General features: G+C 41.9%; 1 protein-coding gene across 2 annotated transcripts; it reads right to left on the bottom strand.

Moving 5' to 3' along the window:
- Nucleotides 1-97: 97 nt before the first annotated feature.
- On the bottom strand, nt 98-22,534 carry gnb1a (guanine nucleotide binding protein (G protein), beta polypeptide 1a). Of its 2 annotated transcripts, none has more exons than XM_003962937.3 (11): nt 22,143-22,534; nt 10,852-10,956; nt 9,468-9,506; nt 9,232-9,338; nt 6,832-6,895; nt 5,834-5,996; nt 5,244-5,310; nt 4,520-4,721; nt 3,992-4,208; nt 3,227-3,342; nt 98-2,289 (listed from the first exon to the last, which is right to left on the bottom strand). In XM_003962937.3, the coding sequence occupies exons 2-10, from the start codon at nt 10,906-10,908 to the stop codon at nt 3,236-3,238; spliced, it is 1,023 nt and encodes a 340-aa protein (XP_003962986.1). In that variant the 5' UTR covers nt 10,909-10,956; nt 22,143-22,534; the 3' UTR covers nt 98-2,289; nt 3,227-3,235. The 2 variants fall into 2 exon arrangements, with proteins under 2 accessions (XP_003962986.1, XP_029689641.1); XM_029833781.1 differs by having other exon boundaries at nt 10,852-10,951.
- Nucleotides 22,535-24,281: the final 1,747 nt, after the last annotated feature.

Genomic DNA, 24,281 nt, shown 5'->3' with positions numbered 1-24,281 from the left:
GACTGTTGAATCTCTGATCATCACTGTCACTTTTCTGAGATGCACAAAAACTGAGATGATAAACGACGCCAACGACAGCACAGAAACATCAGGCCGATTTAACAGTGGATAAGAAATTGTTTATTGGACTTGAACATAATTACAAGGAAACCAAACAGTCTGCAACATTCTAGATTCAGTGGTAATCTCTCTAAGTGAATCACACTCAACACAGTAGGTCATCTCAAACTGCTTTTTTATTACATCTTAAATAACAGTACATTTTAATATAGTTTCTATCTTGCATCCAGCTTTCGGTTGTACACTGACTGACTTTAAAATTAAATACAAAAGGTGAAAAGGGAACAATGGGTGCAGAGCTCTACAGTTATTTGACGGAGAGAGAGAGAGAAAAGGAAAGGGATTTTAATTAATTTTTATTTCTTTTTATTCATTTTTTGCCAACTCCAGGCCTAACGCACAGTTACAGCACATTTTTTGTACAGAATGTCGCAGAGGAAAAAAAAAAAAAGAATGGAAAATATATCACTACTGCTAAAGAAAGAGCGTGTTTACAAGGAGAGGAATGACAGAAAATTCTGCCATTCAGATGCTGCAAGTTTTTCTTGTATTTATTAAAGGACAGAAAAAAACCTGTTTATAAAATGTTTTTTTTAATAAGTGGAATTTTGTTTGCTACAGAAAGAATGAGAATTTATTTGTTCCATTGGAGATTGTTTAAGTGAATGAATGCATGTGTGGCGTGTACAATCCAAACATTTACAGTTACTTCTTAATTTGTGGAATCCCTCCCGAGAAAATGGATCAAGTAAACGTTTATGTTGCAGGGTTTGCTTCTCAAGTGCATAGCTTTGACATTTTAGTTACCGGTAAATCGTGTATGCACGGAGTAGCCCAAAACAAAGAAGTAAAGAAAAGAAGAAAAATATAAATATCATTGTATTGATATATTCAACAGGTTATTTTCTTAAAGAAAAACATCAAAGGACTTAATTTCATATGCACCTTTTTAAGCAATTCTACAGCATGCGATTCTAAGAGATAACCCACCCATGGCAGACAACCAAAATCATCTTTTTTGTTTTTAACTTAAAAAGTTTCAATATCATTATTTTCAAACATTGATTTATACAACATGTCATTCACAGAGTAATAACTGCATTTCCAAGCACGGAATGGGCACCTCTGTTAAAAGAGAAATGTCCGGATTGTAACCGGGCTAAGGTGGAGGTACTCCCTACCCGACCATATCACATCACCGGTCCCAACCACAGGCAAAAGAAACCAGGGGAAACAAAAAGAAACCCAAGGGAGGAGAATAAAAACTGGGGCAGAGATGGATTATGATCTGATGGGTTGATCTTCATTTAATTTTCTACACTGTTGCCAGACAAAAAGGTGTAATAATGGCTAAAATGTGGGTGGTTTTTTTTTTTTTGTTTTTTCGTTTTAAAAACGAGCATTCATCATCATAAACAGCATGTGCTTGGTTAGTTAACTTTTTTTTATTTAGACATTTATCTATATATGCAAAGTTTTAATTTTTGTGCAAACAAAGATTTGTGGACTACACTGGAAAAAAAAGAAATAGTAAAAGTATTGTGGGACTAAATGTACAGAAGGGCCAGAAGTGGCTCAAGGACTCCCCGTTGAAGCTCAATTCTCCCGCTTTGTTCTCCAGTGAGATAAAGCTGCATTTAATATGGCGTGATCTGGAGATTCTTACAGGTTCAAAGCTAAAACAAAATATCTCTAAAATGTGTTAAGACTAGGAAATAAAACAGAACTTTGATCCTCATCTTAAACATTAGCTGACGGTTTACTGAAGAAACAAAAAGAAACATGACCAAATCTATACTGTCATATAACAACCTTCACTCAGACGTGTGTGTACAAGGAGGACACAGGACACAATTGCTTGGTGGTGGTGGTGTGGTGGTGGTAGTGGTGGTGGTGGCTGGCAGTAGTGGGGGGTGTTTATATTTATACTTACTATAATACCAGACCATGGTCATGGGAGGAATGTACTTTCCCCCTCCGTTCCATTTTAAAACCGCTAAGTTTTTTCTTTTTCTCTTTGTGTAGCTGAATAAATGACAGACAATTGTGCTCTTCTAAATGAGATGGAGAGAGACGTTTTGCCCTTGACTTTTTTTTTTGTGTTTTTTTTTCTGGGGTGGGGGGGTGGGGGTGGAGTCAGTATCATGGTGAAAAGATTGGATATGCAATAAAATTGAACATTGTGACGTTGGAATGGTCTTCCACTCAACTTTGGAGTCCAGATGCCATCTGAAAGAAGAGGAACACATTGGCCTGGGGTTAATGCCACCTCAAATGAGCACCTGATACAGGAAAATAAATATGACGCTACAATGAAGAATCCAGGTGGAAAATGTGAGCAGCTCCTTATGCGGTCCGGGAGGAGGTAATTACGTAGCCAAATGCAGCTATGAGTCAACCGCTGTTGACTAGATGAAATTTAGTGAGATTTTGGGAAATATCGTGGCTCGGTATGACACAGCCAATATCTGGATCAAAACAAACAATGCATTTTTCCCTTAAAGGGGATGTTGCTTTAAAATATGTGTATTAATCTCATCCCCCATATTAGATCAGAAAGAGACGATAATAATCATGTCCCCCGCTAAATGCTTACAGAACACCAGAAGATGTTTCACAAAAGTTACATTTTTGGTCTAATGTGACATCAGATCAGTTACTGATGAATCATGAAGCTCAGGAACAAACAGTCAGTAGCAGATGCAAAAAGGATATTCACTTCCTTTCTGGGGAGGTGGTACCTCAGTCTGTAAGGGACTGGGCTGAGGAGCTGAGGGTTCTTGCCTCAAGCCTCCATTGCACACTAAAAAGTTGGTGGTGGCAGGACAAGGTCACCGTCAGAACACTGCCAAGGTACCTCACCCCCGAATGCAAATGCTTCTGTGTCACCGCTCTCTCAGTGCCCGTGCATTTGTTTATTCAAAGTGCTCATGTGTTTGTCAAAAGAGAAACAGTGTGGTAAAACCCGAATTTTATATCAATATCAAAGTAAATCTTTTCCATTCTAATGTGCTGCTACCCTACTTCCGACCACCAGATGGCACTAAATACTGACTCGCCACAACGGTGCCTTCTTTGGTAGTAATAATAATAATTTATAACTTATTACAGCTGTGCCTTCTTGCACATTTTCACAGCATCAAATATTTTCTGTTCTCTCATTTACCTTCAGACTCTAGTTCCAGATCTTGAGGAAGCTGTCCCAGGACCCTGTTGCCACTGCCATGCCATCGTCGGTCACACCCAAGCAGCTCACTCTGTTGTCGTGACCCGCGAGGACTCCTGCAGAGACACCAGAGGATGAGACGTTGCAACAGAACTACTGTGTCAGGTGGCTGCCCAATGCTGCTCCTGGAGGTCAGTTTGATGTTAACTGGTTTGGAAGCTAAAGTGGCCTTGGTTTGTTTAACTGGGCACTGTTACGACAGCTTCAGCATCTTTCCCTCTAGGATAAAAACATTCTCACCACCATAACAGTTCAGTTTAGAATCGCCGTGTACACACAATTAGCTGAAATATTAACAAGTTATTCCTAAAACAAGGCTAAATTATAAACACTTTTGAGGAACATCAAAATCACAAAAGTTATTTTCATATAACTCTGTGCTGTTTATCACACAAAGGCTTATTCTGAATGCCAAAAACAAAGTTTGATGACAAACCAACTGATCTTTAGGTCCACTTTGAAACATGTAGAAATTAAAAAGTAGCCCATGAAGATTGGAGGTTGTTGGTGCATTGGGAATAGTGGTCACACAAAATATCTTCCCAAAATCAACAATTAGCACTATGGATGCATCCTGCAACAATTGAGCCTTTGCAAAGCCTCAAGAAATGTGAATCCCTTACAGACTGCTGGTTATTACAAGTTGCCATTTTATGTATATTTTGAAATGGGAGTGTGTGAAAACAGAGATTTTTTGTGACGTACCAGCACGGTCAGCCTTCAAAGTGTCCCACACGTTGCAGTTGAAATCATCATAGCCAGCCAGCAGTAGGCGGCCACTCTTGGAGAACGCCACAGAGGTGATGCCACAGATGATGTTGTCGTGTGAGTAAACCATCAGCTCCTGGTCTGCACGCAGGTCAAACAGCCGGCACGTAGCATCATCTGAGCCTGTGGCAAAAGCGTTGCCATTGGGGAAGAACTGCAACCAAAGAGATTTAAGAAGGTTCACAAATACACCAGAGCTGGGACTCTGCCACATTTTTACATACTGTTCTATTTCTGAAGGTTTTACATGCACTTATTTCTAAAGAAGATGGTATTTCAAAGAAATTCTGATTGTTGGATGTTGAGAAAACACTTAAGATGAACATTTTTTAGATAAATCTGCTGTTGCTATTTTGCGCTGTAATGTTTATAGATGTTAATTTCCACACAACAATGGCAGCATCACTGCAGTAAGCACTGAAATGAGAGCTGGTAAAGCAGGCGGACTGTGCCCGTGAAACTTACACAGATAGCATTGATGTCTGACTCGTGGCCAGTGAAGGTTTGTCGGCACATTCCTTCTCTGATGTCCCAGAGCTTGGCAGAAGCATCGCAGGCTCCAGAGACAAACATCCTGGTGTCAGGTGCCAGAGACAGGCTCATCACATCGCCTGTGTGACCAGCAAATGTGGTCGTCTGCTGACCAGTCTCGATGTCCCACAGAGCACTGTAAAACAAACAAAAGCACAGATCAACTACAACTGCAACACACGGAACACCTGTGACACTTTGGAACTATTGTGTATCGCTATTGTGTATCATGATGTCAAGAAACGGCTCAATCTATCAACATTCTTATGTAACAAGAGACCGCAGCTTTTACTTTCTCCAGAGATGTCTCTGACACCGTTGTCTCTCTGAGGTTTTCAATATCAAAGTGTTTGTGCAACGTTACCATGCGGCTGTCAAAAGGGGAACGTTGGGTTCTGCGTTATTATCTTGCAAAGATTCTTCAACTGCTAAGAAATTTGATTGGCATGAGCCTTAAATTTAGCTAGGCTACCTATTCTTCCATAGGCTCGCTTGTATTCTGAAAAGTCTTAACCCTCTATTTGCCGCTGGGGTTTGAGGAAGGTCCCCCCCAAGGTTATATTAGTGGAAACACAAGAAAGTTCAAGTAAATGATAGAAGATCCTGAGGTTTCACCCTGGATTGTGCTGTGAGTATTGGATGAACTACCACAACTCACCAGGTGGTGTCTCCAGAGCTAGTGACGATCTGGTTATCATCCAGGAAACGACAGCAGGACAGGTAGCCTGGAAGGAGCAAAAATGATTAACTCACCTATTACCCAATCACATCCATCATTTCAAATTAGTAGCGATTAAAGAAATTTGATGTCAGAGGGAGACTTTTCTACATTGGCGTGGGAACACTAGTTGTTGGATTTTCATGAGAGAAAAGAGTAGGCTGGTTTACTCGTCAATTTGGAGCCTCAAATTAATCTTCCAGCCTGGCTGAGGATAGAGACCCCTCCCTATAGTGAGGGAAGTAGAACTAAAATGCTGACACACTTCCTGTATCATGTGACGCTGATCAGATGAACCGTCCATTTCAGAGAGCTCAACACTTTCAATAGTTTATTTGCGCTTGCCGTTATGCAGAGAGATCAGACTTCCATCTGTTAGTTGGCTGAATGAGTCAGATTTCACTACATGTACGTGACACATTAGCTGAAAATAGTGTAACTGGACTTTTAATAATATCAGTAATGCAGTAGTCAGCAAAACGTCTCTACTTTCAATACTTGATGGCAAAATAAAAACTCTTCCTCCTCACCTGTGTGCCCAGCCAGCTCACGGCTGACACGCACATTTCCCTCACGGGTTTTCAGGTTGTAGATAGAGCAGATGTTGTCCAGGCCTCCACAAGCAACATAGTTTCCAGACGGAGCATAGGCGCACGTCATCACCCAGGAGGAGCGTAGTGGGATAGCGTGAACCTAGAAAAAAATTGAGAGAAATTCAATCCAACTAGAAGAGCAACAGAACGGCAAAGATGTTAGAGCACAAAAGAATTATTATTGTATACTGACTCCACCCTTTCCATGGCCTAAAGGAAAGCCACCAAATGTATTTTTTCTGCACGGAAGCTTTCAGGCAGAAAACAGATGATTTTGCCACTGATCTTGAAAACATCAGGGTTACATGGGGGCTACAATTCAACTCCATCTGACATTAAACTTTGATAAAAGGGAAAATTCAACTCCTTGACACTCCAATCTTATTCAACATAAGAACTATAGGCAGCAGAACAACTACTCATCAATGGAAATCTTATTTACTGCTAGTGTGGCCTTCTTAGAGTATTCACATCACAGGGATGATGATTAACTCTGTAGCTCTAGGGGGACTGTAGCTGACTCTAGGGGGGCTTGAGGTCCCACTTTAGGGCACAGTTCATACAGATTTAGAAATAAGCCCCAAACAGACATCGCACAGCAAACCAGATTATGACGGTAATGATGCCAGAGAGTTGGATAACAAAATATTAAATGCTGATAGTTTTAGGTGTCATCTGAGCCTAATGTCTTGTTTTACTTCACTTCTCCAGGTTGTTTGAAAGAGAGAAAATAAAGGGTGTAGGGAAAAATAGGTATTCAGAGCTTGTCGTTGCCTTTAAATTAACTTTCTCCAACTACACAATATGAAAGTGCCTTTTTTAGTCTGGCATCTTAAATTGTCAATTAGTTAATCTAGAAAGAATTATTTAGGTCTTATCTTATTTTTGACTGCAATCCTATCCTCAGTTGTGTTCTTGAAAGGCGGTGGATTTACCTTGTTTGTGGTATAGCTGTCCCAAATAATGAGTTTGCCATCCTGGGAAGCACTGACCAAAAGCCTGGAAAAGAGAGAACAATTTAGTTGTGTTTTGGATTTGAACTAGAAGACAAGCTGACAATTTAAGGGCCACGTGGTTCACAGCCAATTATACCGGTCTTTTAAACAAACAAATATGAGAAATAATGTAAATGTTAATCTAATGTGAGCTCAAGAGCTGCTACTGAGATAATGAGATACTGATAAACATGCGGGACCATATCAATGATGAGGTGTTTATTCATACACCAGCAGATAGGCATGGGATGAGCCGAGTCCAAGATGGTGACTAAGGTTTTCTCCCCTGGCACAGTTAGTGAAATAAACTCAATTCGTTTTCATAATAGTACAATGCATAAAAGGATTGGAAAACTAAAAGGATTGAACAAAAAAAAAAAAACTAAGATCAAATTACACAAATCTTAAAAATGAATACATCACTTGGAAATTATCTAAAGCATTGAACGAGGCTGAAAATGGGATATGTAATGAATTTCTAACTAAATACACGGCTTCCCGGCTAAATCACTTTGGTTTCCAGACAAAACTCTCAAGCTCAACAAATTCAAAAGGCTGATTTTGAGCAAACAAGTTCATGGTTTGCTAATCCCAGTTTAGAATGTTTAAATAACTTTGATATAAGCAAACAAGACGTTATGTAGCCAGCAGCACTTCATGCAAGTTAAAGCAAATTGCAGCACAAGATCTTCGTGACCTACAACAGACCTCAAGATGCTCCTTCTTAAGGGTGGTAACTGCTGGGAGATTACAAAAAATAGTGCAATATATATTCTATACGCCTATACAGGTCGGAAAACCTTTTTTACGATGCGTTTTGAAATGACCACAGCTAGAATGTGGAACTCGTAGCAGGTCTTTGTTGGTATGAAGAATTGTGTTCTGTGCAAGTGACTTTACAACTGCACCTTTAGCCACACTGTTAGGTCGATACACCCTGACTATCATGTTAATACTGTCCTTTAAAAATATATATATATATCTCAATAAATCAATCAATTTTTTAACTATCAAACTAATCAACATGCATTCATTTGATGAATCCTATTTTATACCCATGACAACCAAGGGATTTGTCTACGCCCTGTTATAAGTGGTCTGCTAGTCATGGGTTGTACAGTAAATTTTGGGTCCTTAGCTCTCTCTTCTGTGAAGGATAACAGCTCTGACGGATTTAGCCAAACGCAATCAAAGAGTATAGATATCTGAGGGAAAAAAACAAAAAACCATTCTGCTGCTTCTATCAGCAGTCTCATGTTTGGTTTCGAGTGCTTCCAGTAGTTGATACTTCATTAACTGTTTGTAGACTTTGACGACACTGACTCGGTTTAAGATTAACAATGGCCTCGTCTACATTGACATCTTGGCTTCCTACTGAAAACCTCAGTCAAAAAACAAACACTCAAATGTAAATTTGACAAGTGAAATATCCTTCAGACCTTAAATTAACCATCGCTTTTGTGGAAAGGTGCAAATCAAACACACTAAGGCATGAAATTGACCGAGTCAACTGCAGTAGCAGGCTCTAAAAGTTCCAGGGTCAAACAAAAAGGCCTGTGGTGGTTCTCTCCAGTCAAATAGCCTAGATTAAATTCAAGGTTTGTCAAGCTTGGTTTCTGGTATGAGGCAAAACATCTTCATGTGACCTCAGCTGAGAGCCTAATAAAATATACCAAGTGCTTGGTGAAACTTTTAAAAAAATAAAATAAAATAAAACTGAAAGTAGTGAACAATTAGTAGCTTGTTCCCCCCTCTCCCAGTACAAGTGGGTTATGAAATGACAAAGAAGTGTAGAATAGTGCAGAAAAAAATAATTTGATCTGACTCATAGTAGCAGCAAAGGAATTCATTTTTTGGTTGCTCAGCTAATAGATGTCCACAACTCATGAGAGATTACTTTATGTTAAAGAGGCTGCGTTTCCTTATAATTCTAGTCTAACACAGACCCAATAGCAAATGGCTCCATTTTGTGTATTTTCCTACCCACATCTCTCCTCTGTATACAGACACACAAAGTAGACCCAATGAAATATAGAGCTCAATATGGATTCAACACAAAAGCATCGCCTATTGTGCCTGTGCATACATACGTTTGTGTTTATATAATAAAAGGTTTATATGAATGATCATCACTTTAGATGGATGTAAAGAAAATGGCCTGCTTTTGGAAGCAAGTCAGCTATTGTGAAATGTCACGACTGGATACGGTGCCTTAGGAGAAATAACTAGCACATGGTCAAGCTTTCCTTTAGATCCATTTCCTGCTTTTAGGTGAAGGGAGCCGGGCTGATGCCTGATGAAATATTTAGCTTAATGGACAGCACCATTGAAGAACATTACCTTGAGTCAGTACCCCAGTGCATGGCGTAGATTTTAGCCAGATGCCCCCTCAGTGTCCGTCTAGTGCGCATCTGAATTCGGCCAACAGGGTCGATGTTGGCTGTAATCTGAGCAAAATTGACAGTAATGCAACATTAGCTACACTACTTAAAGCAGGTAATGACCTTTCAAGTGTATTGCGGCATATTTTAAAAGTAAATGAAGGTGAGTAAAAAAAATAAATAAAAAAACTCTACCTGAGACAGGGTAGCATCCGCACACGCTTTTCTAGCATCCTAAAACACAAATACGGAGTCAAACACTTCAATTCACCACCTGCTCATGAGAGAACGTCAATGGAGAAAAACACATCCTAGTGGCTCCTTCTTAATAAACTGACTTCATCCCTGAAATGGTCGATCATTTTTTGATCATTTGATTCTCAGAAAATAAACAAACATGCTTTCAAAGACAAATATGCAAGAGAAAACAATGCAATTTTTAATATTTTAAACAGGAACTTCCGTCAAGTTTTCTCAAATTAAATTCTTTTATCAAATGTTTATTACATCTCCCCCACTTGGCATCTTAAGACTAATCACATTAGCTGTAAGACAAACAGCATCATTATTGCTTGTGTTACAAAAATATAAAATTAGATCTCAGGGTTGTGTTATGCAATATTTGCAGCTTTGCTAGCTTAAATAAATCCTCGTGCATTTGCAGTTATAAAAAAAGATTACAACTTAAGCTGCTCAACATCACTATTATTAATATGCATATTGAGAAAATGCTGCCAGGAATTGATTTTTCCATTCTTGAAGCCTGTGTTACATGTAGTTACAGTCACAGAACTAAATGTATAACACCTCTACATGTGCTCTAAACTGCTACAAACTATATTTTTGCTCCTGCATAAAGTGTTAATGTTGGTTAACGTCTTGATCAACGGGGCACCTATCACTCTTATTACAAAGCCCCTTTCGTCATGCTTTTGGAGCATGTTAACCCCCACATACAGAGTCTCTAGACATGACCACCTACAATGGCCTAAAATCAGCGATTTGCTAAAGAAAACACCAAAAGTACACTGAATATTCACAGAATTAATGATGGTTGTTTGTACACTAAAGAGCTACGATGGACAGCAGAGGCATCTAGGCAGCTGGAAAGAGAAAGCTGGCTCTAGGTTATGTTGCATAACATGCCACATGTAATTAAATGTTTACACTTATCAGCATGATTAAAACTGGTTAGCAAATGTGTTTAAAACAGATTATTTTATCGGAGCTTCTTTTGGACCCGTTTGATTTCAAGATTTACCAATTACATACTTTATATCCACTAATTGTCCGAGTTTAATACCACAGCTCAGGACTTTAACCTATTTGAAACTAACACAATTGAAATCCCGCAGCACATTTAAAAACAAGGCAGAATTATTGAAAATTATTACTGGAAAAGTGGTGGCTCTAGTTTCCGCCTAATTCAATTTTGATTATTCTGAGTGAATCCAGACTGGTCAGAGACAATCGTATCAATACAGTCCATTTAACAATGATTTTAAATATAATTACTGTTAAAAAAAAAAAACATGGAAATGAAAGAGCTATATGGACTCCAGAACAATAAAAGACTTACTCTGATCTGGTTCTTGAGCTGCTCAGCCTCCTGGCGTAGCTGATCCAGTTCACTCATTTTCCTCTCTAATGGTGTGCTTCGCTCCGCTGCCTAGACTCTTCTGTTCTGGAAGAGACACGCTTTAAGCTCAATCAACACATAATGCCAGTCATTCTGCGTTATTGGTGATACAGAGTCTACAAGACTAAATTGATTGGTGAGGATCAGACAGAAATTAAATCCACCCTGAAACGTTGAGGACGTTAAATTCGCTGACTTTCCCACCCCTTAAACAATCAGCTGTCCAAAAGTCCACTCAACAATAAAGGACCATAAACGTACCCCCCTTCAGATTTTAAAAATAATGTGAGGTTTAAAAGTCCAGCTAGCAAGAATGTGGAAGACCGTCTTGAGTTTCGCCGCACCACTGGATGCCCCAGGTACTTAGAAGATGGGCAGCGTTGGCTGAAATGCTCTGGCCCGGGGACTCTAAACTCTCTCCAATGTCATCCCTGTAATCCTGGGACACAGTTGATTCAGCTCCTCCAGCCAAATCCGGTTAAGACAAAACCTGCTGATGATCCTAAAAGGAGTGGCTATCCCGCTGACCCCAATCCTTCGGACATTCTTGAAACTAACAATGCAAAACTAGCCATAAAGCAATGTCACATTTAAAAGGACGATAACAGCGGTCCCCTCCGGATTAGAAACCCGTAGGCCTGTGTGACACAATGCCACAAGTTAGCACAGCTTTAAACCGACCGAGTCAAAGTGAGTCGACCATAAAAAACACATTACCACCATTGACGTTCCAAAAATGATTCAGAAAATTTACTTGATGCACAACATCCCAGCACCTGAATAACGGACGTATTTTAACAGCCCAGACAACTGCCACTTCTAAAGAAACGACGACAGGACTTTAAAGAAACCGCTACATTGTAAAAATAAAACTGAACCACTTTTCAAATCAAAAGCATTGAGAGTCAACCGCCCTGCAAACACCTTACCTCTGTGTTCTGTTTCAACAAAGCCCTTTTGCCCTGCAGAGTGAGTGGACGTTCTGAATGAACACCTTATCTATCGGGCGCTTGACGTCCCGGTAGGCACCTTTCCTCTGATTGGCTGCTGCCACTAACTGGTTCTGCAACTAAAAAGGTGCCTTAATACATCATTTAGAATAGATGATATGCATTCCTGCTGGCATCATCAACAACTAACTGTTAAGACACAATATAAAGAGCAAATTAGCAAATAAAAAGTTCAATAAAAAAAAAAAATGTTATATTGATACTCATAAGGCCCCTTGTAAAACTAGAAATATTCAAATATACACCAAGAAAACCTTGTTGGGCTTTTCAAGTGGTGGGCTGATCTGATCCAGTATCAAATAACGAAATTTTTGCAAGTTGGATCCGAAATTTCGGATCTCCGAGTTTTGTCTGCTAGCTAACTGTAAAGTATAGAGTGGATTTCCGGAACAGGAGTGTCTTTAGACGCAAGAGAACGGAGGCACCGGCTGGCGGCCAGGCGGCTACTGCAGCAGGCTAGCAGTGAGCAACACTGGGGCTAACCGTCTTTTGCACAAATGTCAACTCGAAAACACGGCAAAGCAATGTGCAATGTTTGCAAAGCCATTATTCTGAAAGGCGGAAGCTCCGCCGTGATGTACAAAACCATTAAAACCAGAGAGCACAAGGAATATTTAGTCACTGGGGCAGAAAGAAGAAAACAGCCGCGGGGAATCACATCTGGGGGAAAAAGAATCACTTTTGGATTTGAATTCAGGATGAGATGTTTCCTGCTAACGGGGGTTCCTGGCTTTATCACTTCATTTTCTGACCCGACACTTACCTCGATTTACCTTTCGGGACATGCACACTTTATGAAGAAGATATGTTATATATAAAGTTCTACAATAATTCAAGAATAGATTCTCAAGAATGCTCAGAAAAGTATTTTCTTAATCTTTACACTGCTCATCCTTTACAAAGCAATATTAATGAGTCCATGGCACTGGTCACCACATCTTGGGATGAGGAGGAAGGGGCAGGGGGGTATACGATCATCCCGAGAGCCAAGTAACAGGCACTCACACCACGCAAGGTCTCCATAAACTTTATGCAATTTCTTCTCAGCAAAATGATGCGAAAGATTAAAAAAGAAAAAAAAACCCTTCTCCCTTCTGGTAGTGGTCAAGAGTGCAAACCACCCCAATAGGCCGAGCCTGGACTCTGCAGCCGTCTTATACTGCATGCTATTTTTAGAGAGGTGGTGTGGGAGGGGGGGGGGGCAGACTTTACATTTTCCAGCACCTCTTATCAGAGCCAAGATCTTGAGCATAACAGTGACAAGGAGAGAGGAAGTGAAATTTGAGTCCATACACAGCAACAGTGCACTGGCATTTCTCCTTCCCATTGATTAATGAATAGACAGACATGTTGTGACTAGTTATAGACTTGATTGTCTTCTTTACCGGAAAAATGCTTCATACATGTAGAATGTGCAATATCTTAGCTTTAACCTTTTTCTCTCCGATATTCAAATGTCCTAAAGAGGTGTGATTAGAGCCAGGGTGGCGACAGACTCTGCTGTGGTGCTCTCCGTGCCGTTAGTAGAGTATTAGTTACCCATTGGTTGCAATGTGTCAAATCTCCCAGCAGTTTGCTGGAAGGAAAAATGGAATAAAGGAAGGAAGGGCCGCACGGAATCTCCGTTGCTCTTGCATGCACATAATCGATTAAGGCTTGTAACTAGGCTACATTTTGTGGCGTTAACGTTATTAAATAATTTCACACTGCCACAAAAAGCAAAAAGAGTCACTGACCCAGAGAGACACATTTGCAGAATAATTTAAAATCCATTTCAAGAGTCACTTTGATGAAAAAAGACATCCAAGTTGGTCTACAATTTACTCTCCATACGTCATTATACAATTAATAGTTACATAAAATTCCAGGAAGACTTGATCTGCAAAAACAAAACTGACCAATGCTGCTTTTCTTTATTAAAAAGCACCGTTATGTTCCTATTCATCAGTGAATCGTTCTTGTTTAATTTTGCAAATTTCTGGGATCTTTTTATGCTTCAATTTACTTTACACCAAGGTTACTTTGGCATATGATTAAAAGTGAATGGATTTGGTGCCACAAATTGTGCCCCGGGCTGGTTTTGTGAAGGGTCTGCTAGCTGTAGCAAGGCCTCTGTCTCGGCTCACCTTCGTCAGCATGTTGCCTCCACCCTAAGAGGAGCACATCAGCTCTTCGAAGGCACTTCCTTTTGAAGGGTGTTTCCCTAGCTGCACTAGTCTCTCTCTTCCCTTAGTCAAAACACAGAGCGGATGTGGTGACAGCACACACATTTCACTCATTTATTTGCCCCTTTTTCCGATACGACCACGCTTGTCCCACTCTATCCAAACTTTTATCTGGGCTCTGCGACACCCCCGGGGTGTTTCGTCGAGTTAGTACTGTTAAACTGCTCTTCATACCACCGCTTGTGACTTTCAATTGGCAAGAGTTCGTAACGGTCTGGTCGTCTTTGTTAGCCTCAGAGAATTCCCAAACCGGCGATGTTTGTGCCACCAACGCGCTACGGGTGCCTTTCCAGGACATTCCACACATGATGATCTGGTGACAAAGGCAGACTACCGTATTTTCCGGACTATAAGCCGCTACTTTTTTCCTACACTTTAAACACTGCGGCTTATCCTACAGTGCGGCTTATTTGTGTATTTTTTCTATCGGCCGCTAGGGGCGCTCGAGCAGAAAAGTTACAAGCAAAGGTAGTGTAGCATGTTGGGGAGGGTCAGTGTGGGAATTTCCCAGCATGCTTTGTGGCAGTGTGTCTGTGGGTTCAGGTTGGTGTTAACCCTGTTTTTGTTCGTTGTAAATGTTATCTTTTGCAACTTTCAATGTTAGTGTTCTATTTATTGAGTTCTGGTTGTTGATGTATTTAATTACTGTTTAAATTACCGTTTGCACCTGCACACCATAAGCCAGGTTATGTGTGTGATTGAAGACCTCCCTTCGTTGATGTGTCTTTGGTTTAGTGTTTAATAAAGTTGCTCTTTCTGCAGTCGAACTGCAGAATAAGCTGGCAGAGGTCTGAGTTCTTCCGCATGCGGCTTATAGACAGGTGCGGCTTATAGTCCGAAAAATACGGACACATGGAATTTTTGTTTGCCTTCAGGACCGGTGGCTGGCATTGACAGCCATTACAGGTATCGATACTTTCAAATAAGGCCCACATGGCCCAATACCTGGTCATATACTTAATCAATACGTGTGTGTGTGTGTCTACACACATATATAAATTTACATGTACTATACATTACACCCCCCACCCTTGGTAGCATTCAGAGCTGAAATGATCCACAGCATCCTTTGTTGTCAGGTAGGTGGGTAAGGGCAGCACTCAGTACAGTAAAGTGACTCCTGCTGAATGGAGCCAACACAACCAGGTCACAAACGAGGCAGGAACAAATGGGTTGATGATGCGCTAAGAGAAGGCATAAGGGACTGCTCCGGGATGTTTCTTAAAAGCCCTGGCCACTCTGCCACACAATTTATTGCTTAGAAATTCTCTAAGGCGGCAAACTGCAGAGGGGAATCTATCCTTACTGTCAGAGGAGCCTCAGTATGAATGGATGTGGCTCACTGTCAAAATATTCCAAAGGCTCTGCAGCAATATAGAAAATGTCATGTCGAGTGTTGGCTGGTAAGTTAATGGTGTTTTTTTAAAATCGATATTTTTATCTAAAGATTACACCATTTTATATTAGCAACCGGGTTTAAAAGGCTCTAATATGACAAGAAACTAGAGAGCTTCATAGTAGAGAAAACACAGGAGACCCCAGCCAAGTAGGTCATTTCCCACACACACACACATTAATATACACACACACACACACACATATATATATATATATATATATATATAAATATGGTATGATGCTTTATGATCTATATCTGAAAGTTTCACTACGATCCTTGGTGGGGTTCAAAATTAAACAAAAATTGACGTCGGGGGATTTCTAACCATGTGTACGCCCGCGATTTCCTTGGTTAATGGGCCAATAAAGACAAAATCTATTTTTAATGTGGTTTTTGAAATGATTTGAGTGATGTGCCATTTTCTTGTGGAACAGCACTGTGCAGAAACAATCAGCACAGAACCCCCCCTTGTGTTGTTTGACCCCCCACCCCTCCTTAAAACAGCGTAAGCAGGGCAAACAGCTGTCTTCACCCCTGAAGAGAGTCAAACACAAGACAACCCCCCCCCCCCCCCCCCCCCCCCCCCCAATACAGAGCCGTGACATTCCCCGCTGACTTCCAAGTTCCAGGTGAAATGTTGATTTTCAAATTTAGCCAATATTCTTATCATCAAATATTCCAATATTTGATGATTCTCACCAAGTACTTTTGAAACTAAAAAAAAAAAAAGGCGAATACTTAATTTGTTAACATTTTAGTCATCTGTATTCAGAACTAACGTTCTTTTTGGTAGTTTAATGATAGTAAAAGGTAAAAAAAAATATGTAATTTTTAAGAAACAGAAACTGAATTGGGAAAGGGAGGATTCTTTTACAGGCCTTCCATGTGTCTCAAGGAAATGGATGAAGTGGAAAATGGGTAGCTTTAGGCTTCGTAACCCATTTTGCTCCATGGAAAGTAGAGCAAAGACCCGGGGCTACAAATGTGTGTGCATAAACTGGCATCGTTTTAAACATGATGCTCTCAGCACCGGGACACAAAACATACACAATTATAAAGTGTAGAATACAGTCATTTCCTAACTTGGACTTTTTTACATGCTATAAATACTTGTGATACCAATCCTGGAATGGAGCTGGTATTACAATGAGCTGTTTGGGGGTGGGTGGCTGGTAGTGAAAATGTCTTTTCTCGGACTCAATGAAGGAGGACAAGATTGTTTTTTGGAAAACAGAAATCACAGAATTTCACACAAAAGTTAAAGGACACCACAGAGGTATGCAGGTAAGGCATGTGGGTCAACACCCCAACAATCCCTCATCATATAAAGGACAGCAGCAACAACAGAACCAACTACTTTTGATCAGAGGGCCAGAAAAGATGGGTTCCTCCATCCGTTCTCATGTTGAGCAGAACCTGATAAAAGCTTAAATCTAGTACGATAACCAAAAAGAGCATCGCGTCTTGTTTTGTCCTACTGAGATAGAATACTGTCAAGCTACTAAATGCAACTCGGGCGGTGGGATTTTTGATTCTTCTCTAAAAACAATATATTATTAAAACAACATATTGGAATAATATAATGAGGTCTACTCAGAACTCTGTTTTGTGCTGAAAGAGCAGATAAATGAATGAGTTAATGTTTTGAAAAAGGAAAGGAGGAGGACTGGAAGGTCAGGCTAGCCCAAAGCCAAAAGCATGACTTGATTTAAAACAGAAAACACACTCCTTTTATAGCTTTAATAGTGATAACGCTTGCCTGTGTTTCTCTCCCAGCTTCTAAGAGAGGAACAAGTGTTTGTGAGGAGTCACATGACAGATCCCCTTCAGCACAAGGCATTTTCTTGCTCTACACGAGGGGCGAACTTAGCAAAACTAGCCATCTTTCAGTCAACTTGGCTTTCAGGTTTGGTCCCATTTCCCCCTGAGCAGCACAAAGTTGGAGCTGAACTGCAAAGAAAACGCTGGAGATGAGGGGCTCCGGTGTTGGCAGACCATAAAAACAGGGACTGTGGTGGGTTTTCAGCACGATTCCGCGGCACCGGAGTGGCGACAGGTTTTACTGCGGATCAGCAAAAGGCCGCGGTGACACTTTGACTACACAAAGCGCACAGCAAGACCTTTTGCCCCGTGGTGACAAGCTACACAAATGTGACAGCGCTGCAGGCAAGCTAATGCTAATCACCATTAAAACCTTCCCAATAATTGTCATTTACAGTCACAGAAACAAACGTCCTCAACTCTTTCCCTTTTCGTTTGTTGAGCGTTGCTCGTGGTTACTTTTCCCAACTGACTAAAACAAACCAATCACCAAGAGGATATGAAGCCTCTATGGTTTCCACGTTAGCTAACAGCTGAAGTAACCCTGCAACACCAAAACCTCACCTACATATAGCATTTCAAATAAAAGGAGAGAGTTCTATGTGGAATGATATAGTCGGTGTAATGCTTTGATAACTACAAAACCTCATTATTCCGACTTTTGGGATTAATTACTCGACACAAATGCAGAGAAACGGCAACCTGTGGTTCGACGGTGGGTTGTTGTATTTACGGAAAGCTCTGCATGATCCAGTGAGACTCTATGGAGACATTTTTCCACTGTGGTCCTCCAGTGATGCATCTGAATCTCTCGTTTGGTGGGTAGAATGTTGTGATGGGTGAGTTAGGACTGATATGCGCATATATTTCCGACTGGCACTTAGTGCCACTGTATTTCCTGGATAAAACACGCTGACGGCACTCAGACAATGGACTTTGGAGCCACACCTATGGCTGACTAAACTGCTACATGAAAAACCATTAAAGCTTTATATACACAAGATTAGCCTTAGATATACAGAAAGGATACTTTTATGCACCTGGTGGCTGATCTTCCGCATGTAGAGATTTATTTAAAGTGTGTTATGTGTAGGTTACATTGATTTAGAACAAAAACACCAAAATGTCTTCAGTTATTGCTCAACGTGCCTTCGTATTAGTATGACGATGCCATAATAGGAACTAGCCATCTCAGCAGTTCCTGTTTTGTAACTGCGATGCCAATAGAAACTACATTAAAAAGAGAAGAAAATGGAGGTTGTAAATTAGGGATATCTGTGCTGTGAGGCATGCTCTTCACGGTGGTGACACGCGAGGGAAAAATACAACCACCCACCTTGCAACGTCAAAGTGTATGAATGACCCATGTGAATGCAGGTAGGGTTTTAATTCTATAGTTATTTAAAGCGCTTTTAACTAGATATTAGACAAAACAGCAGCACTCACCATAGCTAGATAATCCTAAAGAGTGGACGTGACTAAGAATGTAATCCTATTCACATCCTGCACTCAGATTAGAGAAAAACAACACATATCAATGGTGTGAAAATCCTCCTAAAAAAAGAATAGCCCACGGACCGTTGTTCCAGTTCCAGCAATCCACTCTTACAAAGCAATCAATGCCACTCCCAAGCACATTTGACCCCAAAGTCCAATTTCTGTGACGTGCACTCTCGCCGACCCGAGCCACGGTACAGCCGCGGAGTTCATGCACACCGAGAAGGTGTGTATGCAAAAGCACAGAACATTGTGCACAACGTGGGTTTCCACGGTTCTAACTGATGGGATGGTGCGAAACTAAGCCCCACCTTTGTGTGATGATGTGGAGCCATACTTCATACCGTGCTTTCACCAGAAGCAGCCCTGTTCCACCACAGTTATCAAACCCACATCTATCACAGAATTTTCCAACTGCATGTGATATACGGCATGAATGTTGCATAAAGTCTCCACGACTTATTTAAAACCTCAAAAAAATGCTTTAGATTTTCTAAAGCCGTGATGGCGCAAAGAACGCTCAAGTGCCGGTAAGGTCAAAATGCTACCGTCCAATTTAGCAACGCTCCAAAATATCCCAGCAAGGCAACGGATGGAAAACTGGGGTCCTACAGGTGCAGGCAAAATGAACAGTGTTAGCGTTGGCAGATATAGCAACAGAGCTAAGTTCAACAGAATCAAGTTCATTCAACATCTGGAAAAAAGAAAAGATGCTAACAGTGAGTATGCGGAGCTGACAGAGGGGTGCTGATCCAGACCCGGTGTGATTATGATCAGCACACTCGGGCCTCTGATCACAGGGAAAAAAAAGAACGCATGACTGCTAATGCAAACAGACTGTGGCCAAACTATTGATGTATTTAAAATACTGCACTGTGATGTAGCACAAGTTCTTGTTTTTGAGAGTTACAGGAGGGTGAAAACAATATCCATTTATTCACAATTGACCTTAAACACAAACCTTCTGATTCAGTAAGATGTTAAAATCAAATGTTAACAGGTTTTTTTAAAGGCAATTCAGGGTATTAATAGGCAACAATCGATTTGAATTGAAAGATTCAGTGGTATTTACAAAATCTATTGCAAAGTTGGTCAAAAAAAATAGACTTTGACTACAATTTATCCGCAAAAAAATGATAGGAAAACCAGAATAAAACCGGTAAAAAGTCTTAATGGATTCGGGGCGGGATCGAAGATGACCAAAAATTTGACCTGAAATCACAATTTCGATACATGATCCCTGGCGTTCGGGTCGAGTTAACACCCTTTCACCACCATGTTGTCCCGAATCCGAGCCGGACGCAGGATTCGGGACCACGAACGCTCCGGTTCGGTTCGGTCTGCACACAGTGGCGCTTCGCACTCGCAGCGGGGTGGTTTGGAAAAGAAAGGATAAAAAAATAAAAGCGCGACCTAATATGTGGATCCAGAACACATCCGATGCCGGGGCGCTGTACTGAAAGCAGCAATGAAAAAGGCTTTGAACGCCATCTTGTTCATTGCAGCTGGCTGGGCCCTGAATACAGGAACCCATTCATTGGAGGAGGCGGAGAGACGCTGCAAACGGAATTCATCTTTGCGAGCCATTAGACACAAATCGCCTCTTCAGAGACACTGGGGATGGAGGAGATGGGGATGGGGGGGGGTTGCTCCGTTCAACAACCGAATCTTTACACCGACCGATGCTGATCAATAACTTGGTCCGAGTCCATCGGCGCTGCGCTTCCTGCCGCAGCCGGTCCGGGCTCGCTGCTCCGCCAGCGTGACGACCATCGAACTACCGGCTAATCCACCCAAATATGTGGCCGTGGGCTCGATCGGGGGTTTTACATAGATGGAAACCCGGACCGGAGTGAAAGCGCGGCCCGTCGGCGGGGAGCCGGAGCTGCTAGCGTAACCCGCGCTGCGACAGGCCGATCGCAATAAACCGATTGTCCCAAAAAAAAAAAAAACAAATCCAATTAAACGATCTGGTTTTTCCGCGACGTTTAAATAAGCAGCTCAAACCGAGAAGGTCCCCGTGTAAGGCCATTAAAGTGTTAAGTCAAACACCCAAACTCGAACGGCTAACGCGAGTTCGGGACCCGGAGCGGCGCTTCGTGGCGCTTTTCCCCCCTCATCTCACCGAGGCCGATTAACCAGACAACCGTGGATTTATCTTGCATTAGCCCCGCGAATGAACGAGTCGATGTCCCTCCTCAGATTGCTTGTATCGCGGACCAAACCCGGGGATGTTAACATGGCTGGGGATGGAATCGATGGTGGCTCGCTTTCGATAGAACGAATCACACAGTTAGTTCGACAAGACTCGGCGCCTTCCTCCCATTTCGAAAGCTTTGCATTAACCTTGTTTACACGAAGGCTGCGCTAAAAATAAGTCTTCGAATTCACTAAGGGTACAAGCAAATTTGCCCTGGCTGCCATATTCAGGGGAGGGGGGGGGGTATACACACCCATGAGCTGGAGCAGGATGCAGGCTGTGGCCGCTGCTGCCTAACTTGCACGGACTGGCTACGAAATAGTGGGGGTGGTGGTGATTCTGTTGGTGAAGTAGCCATTTTTAGACCTCGCTCGTTGTCAATTGCACGATTTCCTGCTTCCAGCACAAATGTGTTCGAAGCGTTGGCGTTTTGACGGGGATGGGGGGCACCACGGTGTGGACAGGGGATCGGCTGAAATAGCCCGGATTAATCCCACAATTCACCGAGTCATATTAGCAAATGCGCCGCCAATTAGCTTGTAGGGTAATCACTGGCTATGTATTAATGAATTAGTTGAGGGGGGGGGGGGGGGATTGTGTTGGCCAACACACACAAGTGATAGTGATCATTCGGAACCATGTTAGGCCCCGACTTAAACTGTTCGGGACGATTTCGAATGAAGGGGGGCGATGCAGTTCAGGCGAGACGTCTTGTTTCTAAAGATACCCGGACGTTGGATGGGGTGCTGGCTAACCCTACCCTACCCTGCCTCTCCGGGCTATCACCAACTAACTTCAATTCTGACCGGCACCAGACGTCCCCAATCGTTTCCCCAGACGGGGCCAAAGCACAAGCTGCATGGCTGTCACCTCGCATTTGGTTTTAGTCCCTGTAAAAGTGACCCCCACCCATTCTCCTGGCAGCAACGTCTTGCTAGTAGCAGGCTAATGGCAGCTAACGGAGAAGCCACTCAACTCAGTTTAACCCCTTTCGCTCGCATTTCCTCGTCGACACACCAGCCAACAGCAAAAATTAGCAAATGTCCACCCTTGTTTCAAATATAACTGTAGATCCTTACCCGCTTCAATCGAGGGTTTCCGCTGTTTGTATCACATTGACTGGAAACAGCAAAATCTTGTCTCCTCTCTCCGCCCAGGCGCTCAGATTTAGCACTTCACTACCGAGGAGCGGCACTCCCCGAACCCAGTTTTTTTTTGACCCACCAAGGGAGAGACGCACCGGCACAGAGGCACTGACACAAAGGCGGTGTTCACCCCTAAAAAAAGCCCCACTGACTGCTGGCCTTCTCTCCTTTCCGCGCAAATTCCAACTCGGCGCAAAACAAAAATCCTTTCTCGTCGTTCCCACCGTCGTCGTCCCTCCTTTTTCTTCCTTCACGCCAGAGTCTCAGTCGCTTCTTCCTGCGGCCATCAAACAGCAGAGATGGGCGCGGTAACCCTGCACTCGGCTCTGGGAAACCCCACGTTACGGCAGCGTCACGGCGCACGCGAAGAGTCCGCGACCACTCGCGCGGACCAGGAAATACGGCCATTTTTGGTATCGCCGATCCATTCGCGTTAAGATTTACTTACAAAATTACCTTTAACTGGCCGAACGCCACTAACTTCGGGGATCCTAGTCAAAAATGTGATGCAGAATGTATTTTTTTGTAGGTTACTGCCTTTTACATCACACGTTGGTTGTTTTTAAAACGTGTACATATGGACGAGTTAGTTGATTTGCGTGGCTAACAATCGCACTCTTCATCTCTCCAAATAAAGATTAAATGGAAAAATGGATTTATGGTAGGGGAGACGTGACTTCCTGACTGTTGTATTTCTGCAACAGCTACCTGGCGTCCCAACACTGTCTCATTTGCAAACCAAAGCTGACCTTACTACAAATTTCACGGCAGGCATGGCTGTTATCTTATTTCCCTACCAACTTGCGTTTTGGAAAAAGCTTCCATTTACGTAAATACATTACTTTGACCCCGTGGGGGTCATTGCAAAGAACAAATTTTAAAATAGTACACACAAACTATTGTAATAAAGTCATTACATTAACCATTGACTTATGTGTAATAATATTAGTGCCATATTGTAGACCTATTACAGAATGGCTACAATACAGTTAAATATAAGCGAGATGATATTGGTGCCGGCATACTGTATGGTTTGTTTCGTCATGTTGCCATGCTGTAATTCAAGATTTAAGAAATGACTGGGGACTTTGCTTTTGTGCTTAGTGTTTGTGGGAGGATCGTGGACTCAGCTGACTTGATCATTATCACCAGTAGTCTAGGTAGAGTGCTCAGAGGAGGGGTTAATGCTCTCTGGGTCAAAGCGTTACTAAGAGACGTGGAACATTTTCTGGTCCTCCAGGACCACAAAGTGTGTATGGTTGTTGGTCTAATGGGGGAAGACATAAGCACGGCGGCTTATGACAGTGATGAAGAATGCTCCTGAGAGGGTGCACAGTGCTGTCTAGAGGGGGTCAGCATTTGGGAATGTAATGTTTTTGACAGATTTCTTTGCTGATGCCTTTTCTTTTTTTCTTGTGTAACAGGTGGCTTCACTGTATTAGGAGGATTGGGATTACTGCTGACCTTCAAATCCCATACCAATATTTTAAACAATTTAAATTACTGATATAGAGAAGAGGTGAGGCGCTGTGTGTGTGTGTGTGTGTGTGTGTGGGTGTTAGCAGGCAGTGTTCTGGGTGTGGGCTTCCACTGGGACTCATCTGCCAGTTAATGCTGCTGAGACTTAGTTGGCCCTGGATACACACCCCTGCCTGCTTATGTTCCGAAGCCAGTTTAGCAAAAGCTTCAGCCCAATAAAAACTTATTTTCATTTGGATAAAAACAATAATGCTTTTTAGTTACAATACTATTTTTTTGTTTGTGTTTTCAAAAACGCTTTACATTTATTGAACAATAAAGAGTAGTAGGGTTATGACCATAGGAATAATATGTGAAATATCTGACCATTATATTATCATCCCATAATATGGAACTGTGGATGTATTTCCTTGCAGACAGCTGCACACATGCCCATGCACACATCCTGTCTGCAGAGCTGAGAACATAAGTAGCACTATTTTGCTGTATTAGTGACAGCTCAGAAGAGAAATCAGATTAGAAAAAGAGGCAAAATAGTAACACAATATTGCCTAATATGCTCTCATATATTTCATAAAAGGAGTGACATTACAG

This window comes from Takifugu rubripes, chromosome 3 (assembly GCF_901000725.2).
Source record: "Takifugu rubripes chromosome 3, fTakRub1.2, whole genome shotgun sequence".
NCBI lineage: Eukaryota > Metazoa > Chordata > Actinopteri > Tetraodontiformes > Tetraodontidae > Takifugu > Takifugu rubripes.
This window is presented reverse-complemented; position numbering and strand designations above follow the sequence as displayed.